Raw genomic sequence first — 15,760 nt, forward strand, 5'->3', positions numbered from 1 at the left:
GAGAAGGGGTTGAACAGAAAGAAATGTAAGGAAAATAAATTACCTACAGTAATTGGAATTCCAGAATAAGAAGAGACAAAGAAAAATCACAGAAATGATCGTCAAATCTTCTGTAAGAAAATGTTCCTAACATCATGAAAGACAAGAATATAAGCATTCAAGAAGCTAAATGAACCCATGCAGGGTAGACCTCAAAAGAATATTACCCAGACATAATCAAACTCTCTGAAATCAAAGATAAGGATGGAATCCTGAAAGCAGCTAGGGAAAAATGAAAAGTTACCTACAAAGGAAACCCAGTAAGATTAAGCACTGATTTCTAAGCAGAAACCATGCATGAAAGAAGACAATGGGGAAACATAAAAACAATGAAAGAAAACAACTTCCAACCAAGAATCATATATCCAGCAAAACTGGCCATCAAATATGCCAGCAAAATTAGAACAAGTCAGGATAAACAAAAATTAAAGGACTTTGTAAAACCCAAGCCAATGCTCCAAAATATATTAATAGGAGATCTTTGGACTGAGAACCAATAGCAGACAACAACCACAGACTGACATACATGGCCACTCCACCCAGTACTCTCTCCAGATATGAAACAGTCTAGAGCAAAACAAAAGTACAAGACTGAAAATAGGGGATCTGTGATGTCAGTCTATGATCAGGACAACTAAAAAAGTGAAGGAGGTGGGGAGATATAGTTATAGAGTTCCAGGTGGTGAGGAGGTCAGTTAGATTTCAGAATAAAGCAGACTATTTTTAAATGAGAATGGAATTAATAAAGTTTAGGGTAATCTCAAAGAAACGTAATACTTTCACATAAAATCAAGAAAAAGAAAATACAAGAAGACTTTGGAAACATTTAAAAGAAGGTCATTGATAAAAAAACAAATAAACAAACAAGAAACAAATGCAGCTCAGCACAGGAAAGGATGCAAAACAAAGAAACCAACAGAACAACACATACACATAAATCCCTGACAAAATGACATTAATTAACCCAGACCTACCAATAATTATACTGAATGTCCATGGATTAAGTGCACCAATCAAGATAGAGAGAGTACCACAACATTTGGTACACAGAAAAACAGTACTGAGAAGAAAATTTATATCAATAAGTATACACATTAAATAGGAGAAAGAACCAAAATCAACACATTAACACATCATCTTCAACAATTAGGAAAAGACCAACAAAGTTAGTCTACAGTTACCAGAAGAAAAGAAATAATAAGCAGAGCAGAAGCAAATGAAATAAAAAACAGAAATATAATAGAAAGAATCAACAAGACAAGAAGCTGGTTTTTTGAAAGGATTATTAAAATCAACAAACTACTGGAAAATCTAACAAAAGAAAAGAGGGAGAAGACTTACTCAAATAACACGCATAAGAAAAATGTAGGGTGAGGTAACAACAGAACCAAGTAATATAAAAAAGTCTAATAACAGAATGCTGTAAAGACTTGTACTCCAATAAATTGGAAAATATAAAGGAAATGGATACATTTTTGGAAAAACTAACAAATAGTGAAGTAGAAAACTTATGCAGACCTATGAAAAAAGAAGAAATTGATCAGGTCACCATAAAACTCCCAACAAACAAACAAATATCCAGACCCAGGTATCTTTATTGGTGAATTTAACCAAACATTCAGAGACGAGCTGACACTGATTTTACTAAAACTATTCCAGAATATTAAAAAAGGATGGAAAACTTTGTAATATATTTTATGAAATGAGCATAATCCTCATGCCAAAACTAGTCAAGGACATCACTAGAAAAGAAGAGTATACATAAATATTCCTCATGAACACAGATGTAACCATTCTCAACAAAATCCTAGCCAACAGAATTCAACAACATATCAAAAACCAAACAAACAAACAAACTACATCAGGACCATGTGGGCTTCATACCAGGGATACAAGGATAGTTCAATATTAGAAAATCAATGTAATCCACCGTATAAATAATTAAAACGGAAATGTAGCATAATCACATTGATTGATGTAGAAAAAGCATTTGACAAAATCTAATACCCATTTTTGATAAAAACACTTAGCATAGTAAGAAATGAAGAAAAAGTTCTCAGCATAATTAAGAGCATATATACCAACATAACAATCAACATCACTTTCCACAAAGAGAAGCTGAAAGCATTCCCCTTATGAACAGGAACCAGGCAAGGATGCACTTTGTCACCACTCCTATTCAATATTATGTTGGAAGTCTTAGCCATAGCTATAAGGAAAGAAAGGTAAATTAAAGGAATCCAGATTGGCAAAGAAGCAAGTAAACTATATCTATTTGCAGATGATATTATCCTATACATAGAAAACCCCAAAGACTAGCAAAAAATATTAGAATTCATTGGAAGATTCAGCAAAGTGGCAGGGTACAAGATCAATATACAGAAATCAGCTGTATTCCTCTATAAGGACAGCTCTGAAAAGTAAATCAGGAAAACTACCATTTGCAATATCCAACCAAAGGATGAAATATTCAGGAATAAATCTAAGCAGAGGAACAACAACAACAACAACAAAAAACCTATACAAAGAAAACTACAAAATATTACTATACAAAACCAAAGAAGATTTACAAAAATGGAAGACTATCACATGTTCATGGATAGGAAGACTTAATATTGTGAAAATGTCAATACTACCCAAAGCAATCTACAAATACAATGCAATCTGAATGCAGATTTCAATAACATTCTTTAAAGAGATGGGAAAGACTATCATGAACTTTATATGGAAAGGAAAGAGACCTCGGATAAGTAAAGCTTATCCGAATAAAAAGTTGGAGACCTCTCATTCTCTGATGTCAGTATCTACTACACAGCCACAGGGTCGAACAGAACTGAGATCTCAGAATTAAATCCATCTACAAACAGTCAATTGATCTTTGACAAAGGGCAAAAACACTAAATGGTGCTGGCAAAATTGGGAATCATTTTGGAAAAGACTCATATCTCACACCTTATACAAAAACTAAGTCAACATTGATTAAAGACCTAAATGTAAATCCTTGCACTATAAATAGCATCTATGAAAAAATATTCCTGATGTAGCACTGTGGGTTAATGCACTGGACTGCAAAGTTGATTTGAACCACAAGATTGGCAGTTCAAACACACCAGTTAGTTGTTCATGGGAAACCCTGTACAGGGTTACTATGAATCAAAACCGACTCAACAGAACTTAACAACAATAACATGAAAAAATAGGGACAAACTTAGAGACTCTAATATATGGCATGCAAACACTAGAAAAAGCATGCTAACAACAGAAGACAAAATAGATGACTGGGACTTACTAAAAATTTGAAACTTATATGCATCAAAAGATTTCAGCAAAAGAAAAAAAAGGGATCCCACAGACTGGGAAATAATTTTTTGTAATGACATTTCAGACAAGGGATCAGTATCTAAAATTTATATAAAACTACAACATCTCTACAAGGAAAAGGCAAGTAACTCACTTTAAAAATGGGCACAAGACATGATCAGACATTTCACCAAAGAAGACATTCAAGTAGCCAACAAGCATATGAAGAAATGTTCATGATCATTAGCCATTGTTGTGGAGTGCCGTCGAGTCAGTTATGATGGGTTTCTGAGAGCAGCTGGTGAGCTTGAACCACTAATGTAATTCAAATGGCTTTGCAGTCTGTTGCATTAACCCACAGCACTACTTCTTTTGCCATTGTTGTTGTTGGTAAGTACCGTGGAGTCAGTTTCAACTCATAGTGACCCTGCACAGGGTTTCTGAGGCTGTAAATCTTTACAGGAGCAAAAAGCCTCATCTTTCTCCTGCCAAATGGTGGGTAGTTTCGAACTGCTGACCTAGAGGTTGGCAGCCTGACTCGTAACCACTACACTACCAGAGCTCCTTCCATTAGCCATTAGAGAAATGCAAATCAAAACAATGTTATATAAGGATGCTCAATACTGTGAGCAACTGTAAATTGCTACAGTTTGATACAGTAGATCTTTGCTTATGGATGCAGTTGCTCAAAATTCCAACAAATAATGCTGTATCATCTGTATATTACAGGTTGTTAATGAGTCTTCTTTGAATACTGGTGTCACTTTCTTTTTCATAAAATCCGCCTTCTAGGAGCCCAATACACAGATTGAATAAGTAAGGGGAAAGAATACTCTCCTGGCCACATTTTTCCTGAATTTAAATCATTCATTGCTCCTTGGTTCTGTTTGAATGATGGCCTCATGGTCTATATACAGCTTCCTTGTTAGCACAATTAAGTCTTCTGGAACACTCATTCTCCACAGTGTTGTCCATTGCTTACCATGATCCATGTAGTTGATAGCCTTTGTGTAATCAACAAAACACAGGTAAATATCTTCCTGGAAGTCTCTGCTTTCAGCCAAGATCCATCAAACATCACCAATGATATCCTTCATTCCACATCCTTATCTGAATCCAGTTTGAACCTCTGTCATTTTTCTGTCAATGTACTGTTGCAACTGTTTTCTAAAAATTATCATTAATAAAAAGTAACTTGCATGTGATATTAATCATATTGTTCCATGATTTCTGCATTCCATTTGGTCACTTCTTTTTGGATGGGGCACAAATATGGATCTCTTTCAATTGGTTGGCCAGGTAGCTATCTTCCAGATTTCTTGGCATAGACTAGTGAGTGCCTCTATTGCTGTAATCAGTTTGTTGAAAGATTTCAATTGGTATTCCATCAATTCCTGGAGCCTTGATTTTTGCCATTGTCTTACATTTTCTTGAGATGCTTTCTGCATCACTCAATGTTTTACACATAGAATTCTTCAGTATTGCAAGTTAAGGCTTGAATTTTTTCTGCAAGTCTTTCAGCTTGAGTAATGCTGATCATGTTCTTTTTGGTTTTCTAACACCAGGTCTTAGTCTGGATGTTTAGCTGGAACCTATCTAACACTGGTGATCCTGCTGGTATTTAAAATAGTGGTGGCATAGCTTCCAACATCAGAGCAACATACCACCATAGTATGACAAACTGACAGATGAATGGTGATGGGAAAGATTTAGATTGATAGAAACACTTCCCTCAGATGTGTATATAGACCTTTCTAAGGCACAGCCTTGTGGATCTGATTGCAGGTGCAAATCACAACCATTTCTGGAGGCACATGATGGTCATCAGACCATTAGAATAAGAGTTCTGGATATCCAGTTTCCCTGGACCATCCCTGGGTGGGACAAACTCCTCCCATAACAAGCCACCCTGTCCCCAGCTGCCCTCTGGGACTGAAAGAGTCCCTTGTGCATCAATCCTGGTGTGGCACTATGGGATGAAGCACAGGACTGTAATGTCGGTTTAAACCACAAGGTTTCAATCACCTGTCATTCCTTGGAAATTCTATACAGGGTCGCTATGAGTCAGAACCGACTCAAAGGCACTTAACAATAACAATGAGACACCCTGGCCTCAGATACCTTCTAAGCAGACAGAAACTAAGACTGTGGATACCATCCCCTCTGCCTTCCTGTCCCTCTCCATGACCTTTTTAGTTGATACAGGGCACCAACCCATACTGGGTGCCCTGTCCCATAGAGTTTTATCTTTTCTGGGCTTTGTCCAACCCCAGATTTCTCGTTTTGTCTTTTTTCCTTTCTTTTTCATTACCTTCCATTTTTGTACTTTTGTTGTTGCCCTTACTTTCTTTTCTTCTGATTCTCTTTTCTCTTTATTTTTTCCTTTCCTTTCTTTTAGCTCTCTTAGTCTCTTCTTTACTAGTCTCTTCTCTCATTCTCTTTTATTTCTCCTTCCATAGTTTTGATTATTGCTTTTTCTTTCTTTAGTTCTGAATAAACCCCAATCAAAATAGAACCCAAATCACCAAAACACATCATAATCAAACTTTCTAAAGTCTAAGAAACGTAATGAATCCTGAGAAAAAACAAAAGTTACTTACAAAGGAGAACCAATCATTTCTGATTTCTCAGCAGAAACCACACAGGCAAGAAAGCAATTGGATTTACATATACAAACCTCTGAAAGAAAACAAACAAACAAACAATAAAACAATTGCTAATCAAGAATCATATACACAGAAAGAATCCAAGGTGTTAAACTAGGCAAATACACTACTCAGACCCTTGCAACAAATACAGGGTTGGTCACATGAAATCCACACGAATGATAATTCTGACATCCTGAGTTTCATAGGAAAGATTGGAGAAGTAGATCTAACATTTACTGAGAGGTGAGGCTGAGTGGGGACAGTGAAGAGGGGAGATAGACTGGTGAAAGGTCTCCCGGCCAGATGCAGCACAGTCAGTTTGACGTTTTGCCAGCAGCTTCAAAGACTGCAGCATGGCAGTAGACAGACAGTCATGTCTGGGACTGATAACCTAAAGGTGTACTTCTTTCTTGTTTCCCAAGATAACCTGGTGACTGATGGTGTGTCCAGCCTCCACCCTCATCCACCCAGCACTGCACCCTGCTGTCCAAGAGTTCACATTCATGAAATTGTGGGCCATGCCAGAGTGAGTTGTAGACTGACAGTACTGCTTTGGTGCCTGGATTTGAACAGATTCTGCTCCAGAGATAGAGAGCCCACAGAACTGCCTAATTAGCCTGGAAAACCTTTGGTCCAGACTGGACAACATCTGGGCCAACAGGAATTCCATTTAAGGCTGGGAATGCTACCATCTCATCCCTCACCTAACTACTCCATGAGCTCTTGATTAGCAAGAACTGTACCCCACCCCCTTGCCTGCAAGTTTTCTTCTAAGTCCAGAGTCTGCATTGTTTTGTAATGTTTTTAATGTTCTCCTTTCACTGTTTTGATTTTTCTTATCTTTCTTCTTCTCTCTCTCTTCCCTTTCTTTTATCTTTTCTACTTCTGCTTGTTTTCTTCATTTCTTCTGTTTGTCTTATCCTACTTCTTCTTCATGTTATTTTTGTCTTGATCTTTCATTACTACTCTCTAGTCAATTCCTTGTTGTTGTTTTTTTAATCTTCCCTCTCCCTGGTTTTGTTTAGTGTTTGCTTCTCTCTCTCTTATTTTCCCCTTCTATAATTCTATTTTACTGTCCCTCTTTTTTCTTGTTGTTCTTGTTGTTGCTAAATGCCATCAAGTTGGTTGCAACTCATACAGCCCTTGTTCAGAGTTTCCAAGGGGTGACTGGTGAGTTTGACTCATCAAATTTGCAGTTCAAACTGACTTTGAGGTTGAGTGCTTATCCTACAGTGCCACAACATGATTTCTTTTTCTTATGGGATACAATATTTTTTTTTCTGGTTGTTGCCTGTTTTTTTCTCTTTTTTAATTTTTGTCTCTTTTATTTTTTTTTTTCACTACTGTTTATTGCTTGCTTTATTTTCTTATGTGAGTGCTTTTTCTTCTTGTCCCACAAAAAAAATGCCAGAATCTGTGCCTACACATTCTAGACAAAACCATACCCTCTGTAGCTCCACCCACTGGGCAAGAGCTCCGATACCAACTGATTAGCAGTCAAGACATACCAAACATATCTTAAACTGAGATGCACAAATAGCAAATGGGGAACTGTGCACATTCTTCTTGTAATCCAATCATCAATTAAATACATACATAATTGTGGCTCTGTGGGTTAATGCACTTTACTGCCCAGTCAGCTTGAACCACAAAGTCAGTGGTTCAAGCTCACCAGTTGCTCCTTGGGAACCCTGTACAGGGTCACTATGGGTCAGAACTGACTCAAGTATACTTAACAACAACAATAATGATACCACAATGTCTTAGAGCCAAAGGCAATTACAGTTCATGTGAAGAAACAAGAGAGGGTGGCTCAAACAAATGTCTAAGATGCAGAGTCAAAAACAGCTTCTGAGGAATAAAAGGTAATGGAACTACCTGAAGAACAAAAGAGTGATATTTGGATAATTTCAATGCATTGGTAGAAAGATCAAGGAGAGCATGAAGAAACAGAAAAAAATACTGTAGAAGTGAGGAAAGCATGACAAGAACAGACAAAAATAAATACAAATTTTGAAACAATACAAAACTTGTAAAAAGAAATTCAGAAGATTGATTCTAAGATTTCAGAAATGGATAATACATTGAAAGGGCAAAGAGTAGATCTGAATGAATGGAAGTCCAAATTAAAGAGTTTGAAGATAACTCTTTTAATACTGGTAAAATCGAAGAGCAATCACAGAAAAAAAGAGAAAAAATTGAATAAAGTATAATATTTATGTAAGGTACCATAAAGCAGAATAATATGCAGGTAATTGGAGTACTGGTAAGGTGCTATAGGATAAGCACGGAACAGCTAACCACAAAGTTGGTGGTTCCAACTCAGCAGACCTATAAAGGGTCACTATGACTTAGTACTGACTCTCAGGCACTTAACAACAACAAATTGGAATTCCAAAATAGAAGAGAGAATAAGAGAAAACTGTTGAAGAGTAGTTGGAAGAAAACTTCTCTAATATCTTAAAAAAGGAGAAGATTAATGTTCAAGCAGCTGAAAGAAGACCAAACAGGGTAGTCCCCAAAATAAATTAACCAAGGCATACCATAAACAAACTTGTGAAATTAAAGGATAGGGAAAGACTCCTGAGTGTAATGCAATAACCAAAGAAACCAAGTTTTGATTTCTCTTCAGAAACCAAGCAAGAGAATATTGAAACAATATATTAAAAAATGAAAGAAAACATTTTCCAAATAAGAATCATACACTCTCAAATACGATTGTAAAATAAAGACATTTGCAGATAAAAACAAGGATAGGTCAGAAATTATCTGCACTCCAGTTATATTAAAATTCTTATCCAATATCCATGGCTGTTGACAATATTGAAAATATACGTGAGATGATTCTGTCAAATAGAAGAGTGACAGTAGATTATGTGGCAATCCAGCAATTCCTCTACTTGTATATATTCACAAGAAATATGGGTCAGAATGCAAATAGATATATGCACACCAATGTTCATAGCAGCACTATTCACAACAGCAAAATGATGGAGACAACTTAAGTGCCCTTCAACAGAACAATGGATAAACAAACTCTGGTATATATACACAATGAAATACTATGCTACCTGGAAGAAGAAGAATAAAGCTAAAAAACACCTCAGAGAATGATGAACCTTGAGGACATAATGCTGACTGAAATTAGTCACAAAAGGACAAATGTTGCATAAGACCACTATTGTAAAAGCTTAAAAAAAAGATTCCCTTACTAGAAGAATAATACATTGACGGTTACCAGGGATGGGAAGGAGTGGAGAATAACTCACATGTTAGGGGATAGACACATGATAACTCTGGCAACAGGGAGGCAATTAATAAGGGGGGGGGGCAACACACAAGAAGGGGGAGGGGGTAGAAGAACGGGGATTATAGAGGAAGACTTAGGGAGGTATACATGGGCTAAATGAGATAGAGGTAGATGGTGATGTATGCACAGCCTTGGAACAACAGGACTTTATGATATAGGGATGGAGACATAGTCTGAATTGGTAAAGGAGAGGAAATAATGTTAAGGTGCTTGAATGTTTTGTGGCTATTGGGTTCTCCTGTCTACTAGTGTAATATATAAATTAAGCAGTATAGAAAAGAATATTGGGAAAGATGATTACAGAAAGCTTGTAGACTGTCTTCAGCTTGTAACTGATTGGATTATCTAAAAGGGGACTAGAATGTACCCAGGGAAACAGGGATCTTGTTAAACCTTTGTGGAGTATGGGGCTTTAGGTAGAATCTTGAGCCCCACATGGAACCTTTGGAGGTGAGACAGTCACCAATTGAAAAGATGCAGATCAACCCAGAATAGTTAGAGGAACAGAAGATACTTCTTGAAAGAAAGACTGATAAAAGTAGAGGGATGGGGTAGGGTTGTGGGAGGGGGTGCAGGGGAAGCAGATTCTTTGGCTGTGATAATAATATAAAGCCATCAAGGCAAGAAAAGTCAGTCCATCAGGGCAAACCCCTTTCTAACACTGAAACTCAAAGGGAACACACAGCCTTGTATGCTCACTGGTGACCACCAGAGTCAACTTGTGAGTGGAAGTGGGGCAATGCAGCAAAGAAGACATGTGCTGAGATTGGCCAGGTACCAAATACATGTGATGACCTTGAGTTTAGAGAGACAAGAGGATGGGCTGGCTGGTTTGAAGTTCAGGGAGATGTGTGAACTCCTGAGCCCAAGGAAACTGACCTAGCCACTGGAGACTAGAGTTAAAAGTGAAGTGGACAGCTGGACTGACGATAGGGGAGACATGGGAGAATTTCCAAACTTACAGACACTACCCATTTGACCTAGCTTGGATGACTTGCCAACCAGAATTCCAACAGATGAAGATAAAGAAGCATGATACAGGGAGCAAGCATAAATTGCTACAACCCTTATCAACTGTATCTTTGCTTATGGATGAAGATGCACCAAATACCAACCAAATAAGGAATGATTCTTCATATCAGTGATCAAGCATGTTTCGTCAAAACACTGTGTTGATAAGGACAAGCAACTTGGACTTCGGCTATCAAAATTATGGAGCTCTAAAGGCATGATGTGGCAGACTAATAAGCTTTCATGAGGGTGCTTAGTGTCAGAACAAGGGGAGTAAGATAGACACCCAACTGCATAGTTCTCCTCCTGTCCTGATGGGCCTGGTATGAGGGGGAGAGGATTTTATGATTCAATAGCAAGTAATTGTTATCAAGTCTGATTAATGGCCATTTGCACAACAGTAAGTGTGGAAATGGTGCAACTAAAAGAGGGGAGCAGTTAATCTGTCATTCTAGGAACAGAGAAGCCTAGAACCATCAAGAGGGAAGAGCATGAAAGGAGTGAGGGATCCTAATAAGAAAAAGTGGCACAACAGAAATGGTGACAGAGGCGATGGCATAGAGAGACAGAACAGCAGAGGACTATAGGCCATGGACTGAGAAAGGCAGTGTGCCTGAGGACAGGAGGCTGGTATGTGTACACCCCCCAAAAATGGTAATAGGGATAAATACTGTTAGCTGAAGGTGCATGGAGGGGATTGTAATCATAGCAATGATTTGTTGACTATAAAACTGATGATCTACCCTGTAAAATCTTCATTCACGAAATTCACAATAAAACCATTTTTTAAAAATGATGAGTTGAAATCTAATCTCCCATCTATTGTTGTTAGGTGCTGTTGAGTCAGTTCTGACTCATCGTGACCCTATGCACAACAGAACGGAAGAATACCCAGTCCTGTGCCATTCTTGCCATTGTAGCTAGGCTTGAGCCCATTGCTCTTGTCACCGTGACAATCCATCTCATTGCCGTCTTCCCCTTTTTGCTGATCCTCCATGTTACCAAACATGATGCCATTCTTCATGGAATGACCCTTCCTGAAAACATGTCCAAAATATAAGACACAAAGTCTGGCCATCCTGACTTCCAAACAGCATTCTGGCTGTACATCTTCCAACACAGATTTGTTTTCTCTTCTTCTGGCACTCCATGATATTCTCCAACATCATAATTCAAATGCATCAATTTGCCTATTATTCACTGACCAACTTTTTCATGTGTATCTAATATTGAAAATATCATGACTTGGACCAGTCATACTTTAGTCATCAAACTGGTATCTTTGCTCTTGAACACATTAAAGAGGTCTTGTTCAACAGATTTACCCAATGAAATACATCATTTGATGTCTTCACTGATGCTTCTATGAATGTTGATTATGGATCCAAGCAAAATTAAGTCTTTGACAATTTCAACCTTTTCTTCATTTAGCAGGATGTTATTTATTGGCCCAAAAGTGAGGATTTTTGTTTGCTTTACATTGTGGTACAACCCATACTAAAGGCTGTGGTATTTAATCTTCATCAGTAAGTATTTAATTTTCTTTGCTTTCATTAAACAATGTTGTATCATCTGTATATCACATTTTGTTAATGAGTTTTCTTCCAATCCTGATGTCACTTTCTTCTTCATATAATCCTTTGCCCAGTACACAGATTGAATAAGTAAGGCAAAAGAATACAACCTTGGCCACATTTTTCCTTAATTTAAATAATTCATTGCACCTTGGTTCTGTTTGAATGATGGCCTCATGGTCTGTGTACAGCTTCCTCGTGAGCACAATTACGTCTTCTGGAACACTCATTCTCCACAGTGTTGTCCATTGCTTGCCATGATCCATGTAGTCAGTAACCTTTGTTTGTCAAGAAAGTACAGGTAAATATCTTCCTGGAAATCTCTGCTTTCAGCCAAGATCCATCTAACATCACCAAATGATATCCATCATTCCACATCCTTATCTGAATCTAGTTTGAACCTCTGTCATTTTTCTGTCCATGTACTGTTGCAACTGTTTTTCAATGATCTTTAGTAAAAATTAACTTGCATGTGATATTAATCATATTGTTCCATGATTTTCACATTCCATTTGGTCACTTCTTTTTGGATTGGGCACAAATATGGATCTCTTTCAATTGGTTGGCCAGGTAGCGATCTTCCAGATTTCTTGGCATAGACTAGTGAGTGCCTCTATTGCTGTATCAGTTCATTGAAAGATTTCAATTTGTATTCCATCAATTCCTGGAGCCTTGATTTTTGCCATTGTCTTACATTTTCTTGAGATGCTTTCTGTATCATTCAATATTTCACCCATAGAATTCTTCAGTATTGCAAGTTAAAGCTTGAATTTTTTTCTGCAATTCTTTCAGCTTGAGAAATATTGAGCATGTCCTTCCCTTTTGGTTCTTTAACACCAGCTCTTTTAATATTACATTATAATTCCTGAGCTGCCCTTTGAAATTTTCTATCCTGCTCTTTTTCTTCCTCATTTCTTCCATTTGCTTTAGAATCTCATCACTGGAGATTAAATTTCAGAGTCTCTTCTAACATCCATTTTGGTCTTGCCTTTTTCCCCTGTCTTCTTAGTGACCTTTTGCTTTCTTCATGGATGATTATTTTGATGTCATTCGTAGCTCTTCTGGTCTTTGGTCATTGGAATCTAATGCATTAAACTATTCTTTAGATGGTCTCTTAATTCAGGAGTCCTGGTGTGTCATGGTAAGATAAGCACTGGACCTTAAGGTCGATTTGAACTGCAAGACTGGAGGTTCAAACCCACCAATTGTTCCTCAGAAACTGAATACAGGGTTGCTATGTGTTGGAACGAACTCGATGGCACTTAACAACAACAAAAAAATTCAGGTGGGATTTGTTCAAGTCATATTTTGACTCTAGTGGTCTTGTTTCAATTTTCTTCAGATTCAGCCTGAACTGGTGGTCTGTTTCAGTCTCCCCTTGCCCTTGTTTAACTTATGATACTGAGCTTTTCCACTGACTCCACAGATATAGTCAATTTGGCTTCTGTGTATTTTATCTGATTATGTCCATTTGTGTAATTGTGCTTTATGGGTTTTGTTGTTGTTGTTGTTGTATTTAAATATTACCCTTGTTTTTAATATAGTTGCATTGTTAATTTACATAATAATGGTTGTGTTTACAATTGGCTTGCAACAAAATGTCTTGAAATGTGCTAACTGGCTCTTGTGAGCTAGTATAAGCCAGCTCTAGCATACACTGACCCCAAGCCCAAGGAGAGCTCAGGGCTACGGTGTCCATTTCCTCATGATACTTGTCAAAGGGAGATAGACTTGGAGGTACTGCTGGTTTATTGTTGATTATTATTAAATGGCTTTTTGGAATCTTTGGGAAGAAGCAGGAGGAGGAATCTTTGTTGAGACAGAATGCACTAGAGGAATCGCTGTTCTTCTGTTCATTTACATTCAGCCAGACCCTGGTCTTCCTTCTCTCCAATCTGTATATTACATGGAGGCCCAGAAATTGAGAGAATTACTCAAAAAACAAGAAAGGGGAAAAAGGAAAGGAGAAGACCCGAATCAACAAGGAGGGGCTGGCTTTCATGCAAAGGGGCAGGGCCTGGCCCAGCCCTGGAAGACAGACTGACCAGAGCTGAGGTACACAGGTAAGCCTCTGCCTCTCAGGCCTCAACTCAAGCAAAGCAGACATAGCAGAGTGGAGCAGATGCCTTTATTGGTCTGACCAGCATGGTACCAATGATGGGCTCAGGCAGAGCTTCCCTGGCTGTCCTGGCTCCTGCCTTCCCTTCCCTTCCCTGGGAGTTCATGCCACACCCATGGAAGACAGGCATGTCCTGCAGGAGTGACAGACAGAGCCAGGATAGGAAATAACGGTGCTGGGATCTGCAAGGGACTCAGGGTAATGTAGAAAATGTGGGTTAGTGAGGCCACCCAGTAAAATGTTCAGCAGAGCAGAGGCTTCCCTTGCCCAGGGCCCCACCCCCACCAGGAATGAGGGTCTCAGAGGGATAGCCTTCCTTGATGGCCCCCTACTGGGCCCTTCTTGCCATCAACATCTCCGGAATGTTGTCCTCAGCTTCCTTGACACTCCGCTCAAGGTAGGATTTTTTCTGTTCCAATTCTTCAATTTTTTCTTCTGCTATTTTCTGTTTCTCTAGTAGCTGGTTATGAATTACCTCCTTGGACTGAAGAATAAACATTCTTCCTACACCTTCATGCATGTTAGTCTCATCTACCAAAGTCATAATCTCTGTAATATGTGCATGCTTTTTCATTCTGTTTAGCTTTAGCTGTTCATTCTGTATGTCTGCAAGCTTCACCTTCTGTTGAGTGTCAGTAACTTTGGCTTGAAGCTCTGTAAAGGCCTTCTTCAACTCCAGATCCATGGGGCTGCCATCTTGGTTTGCTCTTTGCACCTGCGCTGCTTTATGGTGTTGTTGTTTTTTTTTAAAAAAAGGTATTAACAATGAATAAATTTTTGGTCTTGCAAAATTCTATCATGTAATCTCCATATTTTCTAATTACTAATCCTTCCTCTTTGTTTCCAATCTTTGTATTCCAACCACCAGTAATTATCAATACATCTTGATTATATATTTGATAAATTTCAGAGTGAATATGTTGGTTGTTGTTGTTGAGTGCTGTTGAGTTGGTTCCGACCCATAGAGATCCTGCATCAGTTTTCAAATCAACTTTGAAGTTCAGTGCACTAACACACAGTACCACACCAGGACTTTGAAGAAGTTGATAGCATTCTTCAATCTCATTATCACTGGCTTTAGTTGTTCATGTATAAATTTGAATAATATTGGTAGTAAGTAGTCTTCCTTCTAGGTTTATTGATATTATCCTATCATAGAAAGCATTGTACTTCAAGATGGATCTTGAAATATTCTTTTGACTATGACTGTAACACCATTCCTCTGGAATTTGTTATTCACAGCATATTTAACCATATGATTGTCATATTCAAAATGGTCAATACCAGTCCATTTCAGTTTACTAATGCCTGGGATATTTACCTTTAAGCTTTGCATTTGTTTTTGACAACTTCCAATCATCCCATATTCAGATTTTGTGCATTTCAATTTTTATTATTAATGGATGTTTGTAGATATTACTCCCCATTTTGAGTTGTTCCCAATCAGCAAATGAAAGTCTTAAGTCTTAAGTCACATCACATTCATTATGATCAGCTCTACTTTGAGGAGGCAATTTTCCCCCAGTCATTTTCTTGAATGCCTTTCAACGTGAGATACTCATCTTCTGGCATTATATCTGACTGTATTCTACTGCTATTTATAATGTTTTCATTTTCTGGTACTACATCTTACAATACACTGTGATTATTCATAAAGTTTTCTGTGGCTAAACATTCAGAAGTAATCTGCCTCTCCTCCTTCCTTGTCCTTCTTAGTCTCTGAAAGCTGTCCCTCATGAATGACACTGCTGATATTTAA

At 37.9% G+C, this 15,760-nt stretch overlaps 1 protein-coding gene across 1 annotated transcript in view; it reads right to left on the reverse strand.

Moving 5' to 3' along the window:
* Positions 1-14,329: 14,329 nt before the first annotated feature.
* LOC102836051 overlaps positions 14,330-15,760 on the reverse strand; it is a 47,529-nt gene continuing 46,098 nt past the window's right edge. The window contains exon 6 of the mRNA XM_006875553.1: positions 14,330-14,724. Within this exon, the coding sequence (XP_006875615.1) occupies positions 14,330-14,724 (395 nt within the window). The remainder of the gene's footprint in view (positions 14,725-15,760) is intronic.

The sequence above is a fragment of the Chrysochloris asiatica genome, unplaced genomic scaffold (genome assembly GCF_000296735.1).
Source record: "Chrysochloris asiatica unplaced genomic scaffold, ChrAsi1.0 scaffold00332, whole genome shotgun sequence".
Classification (NCBI taxonomy): domain Eukaryota; kingdom Metazoa; phylum Chordata; class Mammalia; order Afrosoricida; family Chrysochloridae; genus Chrysochloris; species Chrysochloris asiatica.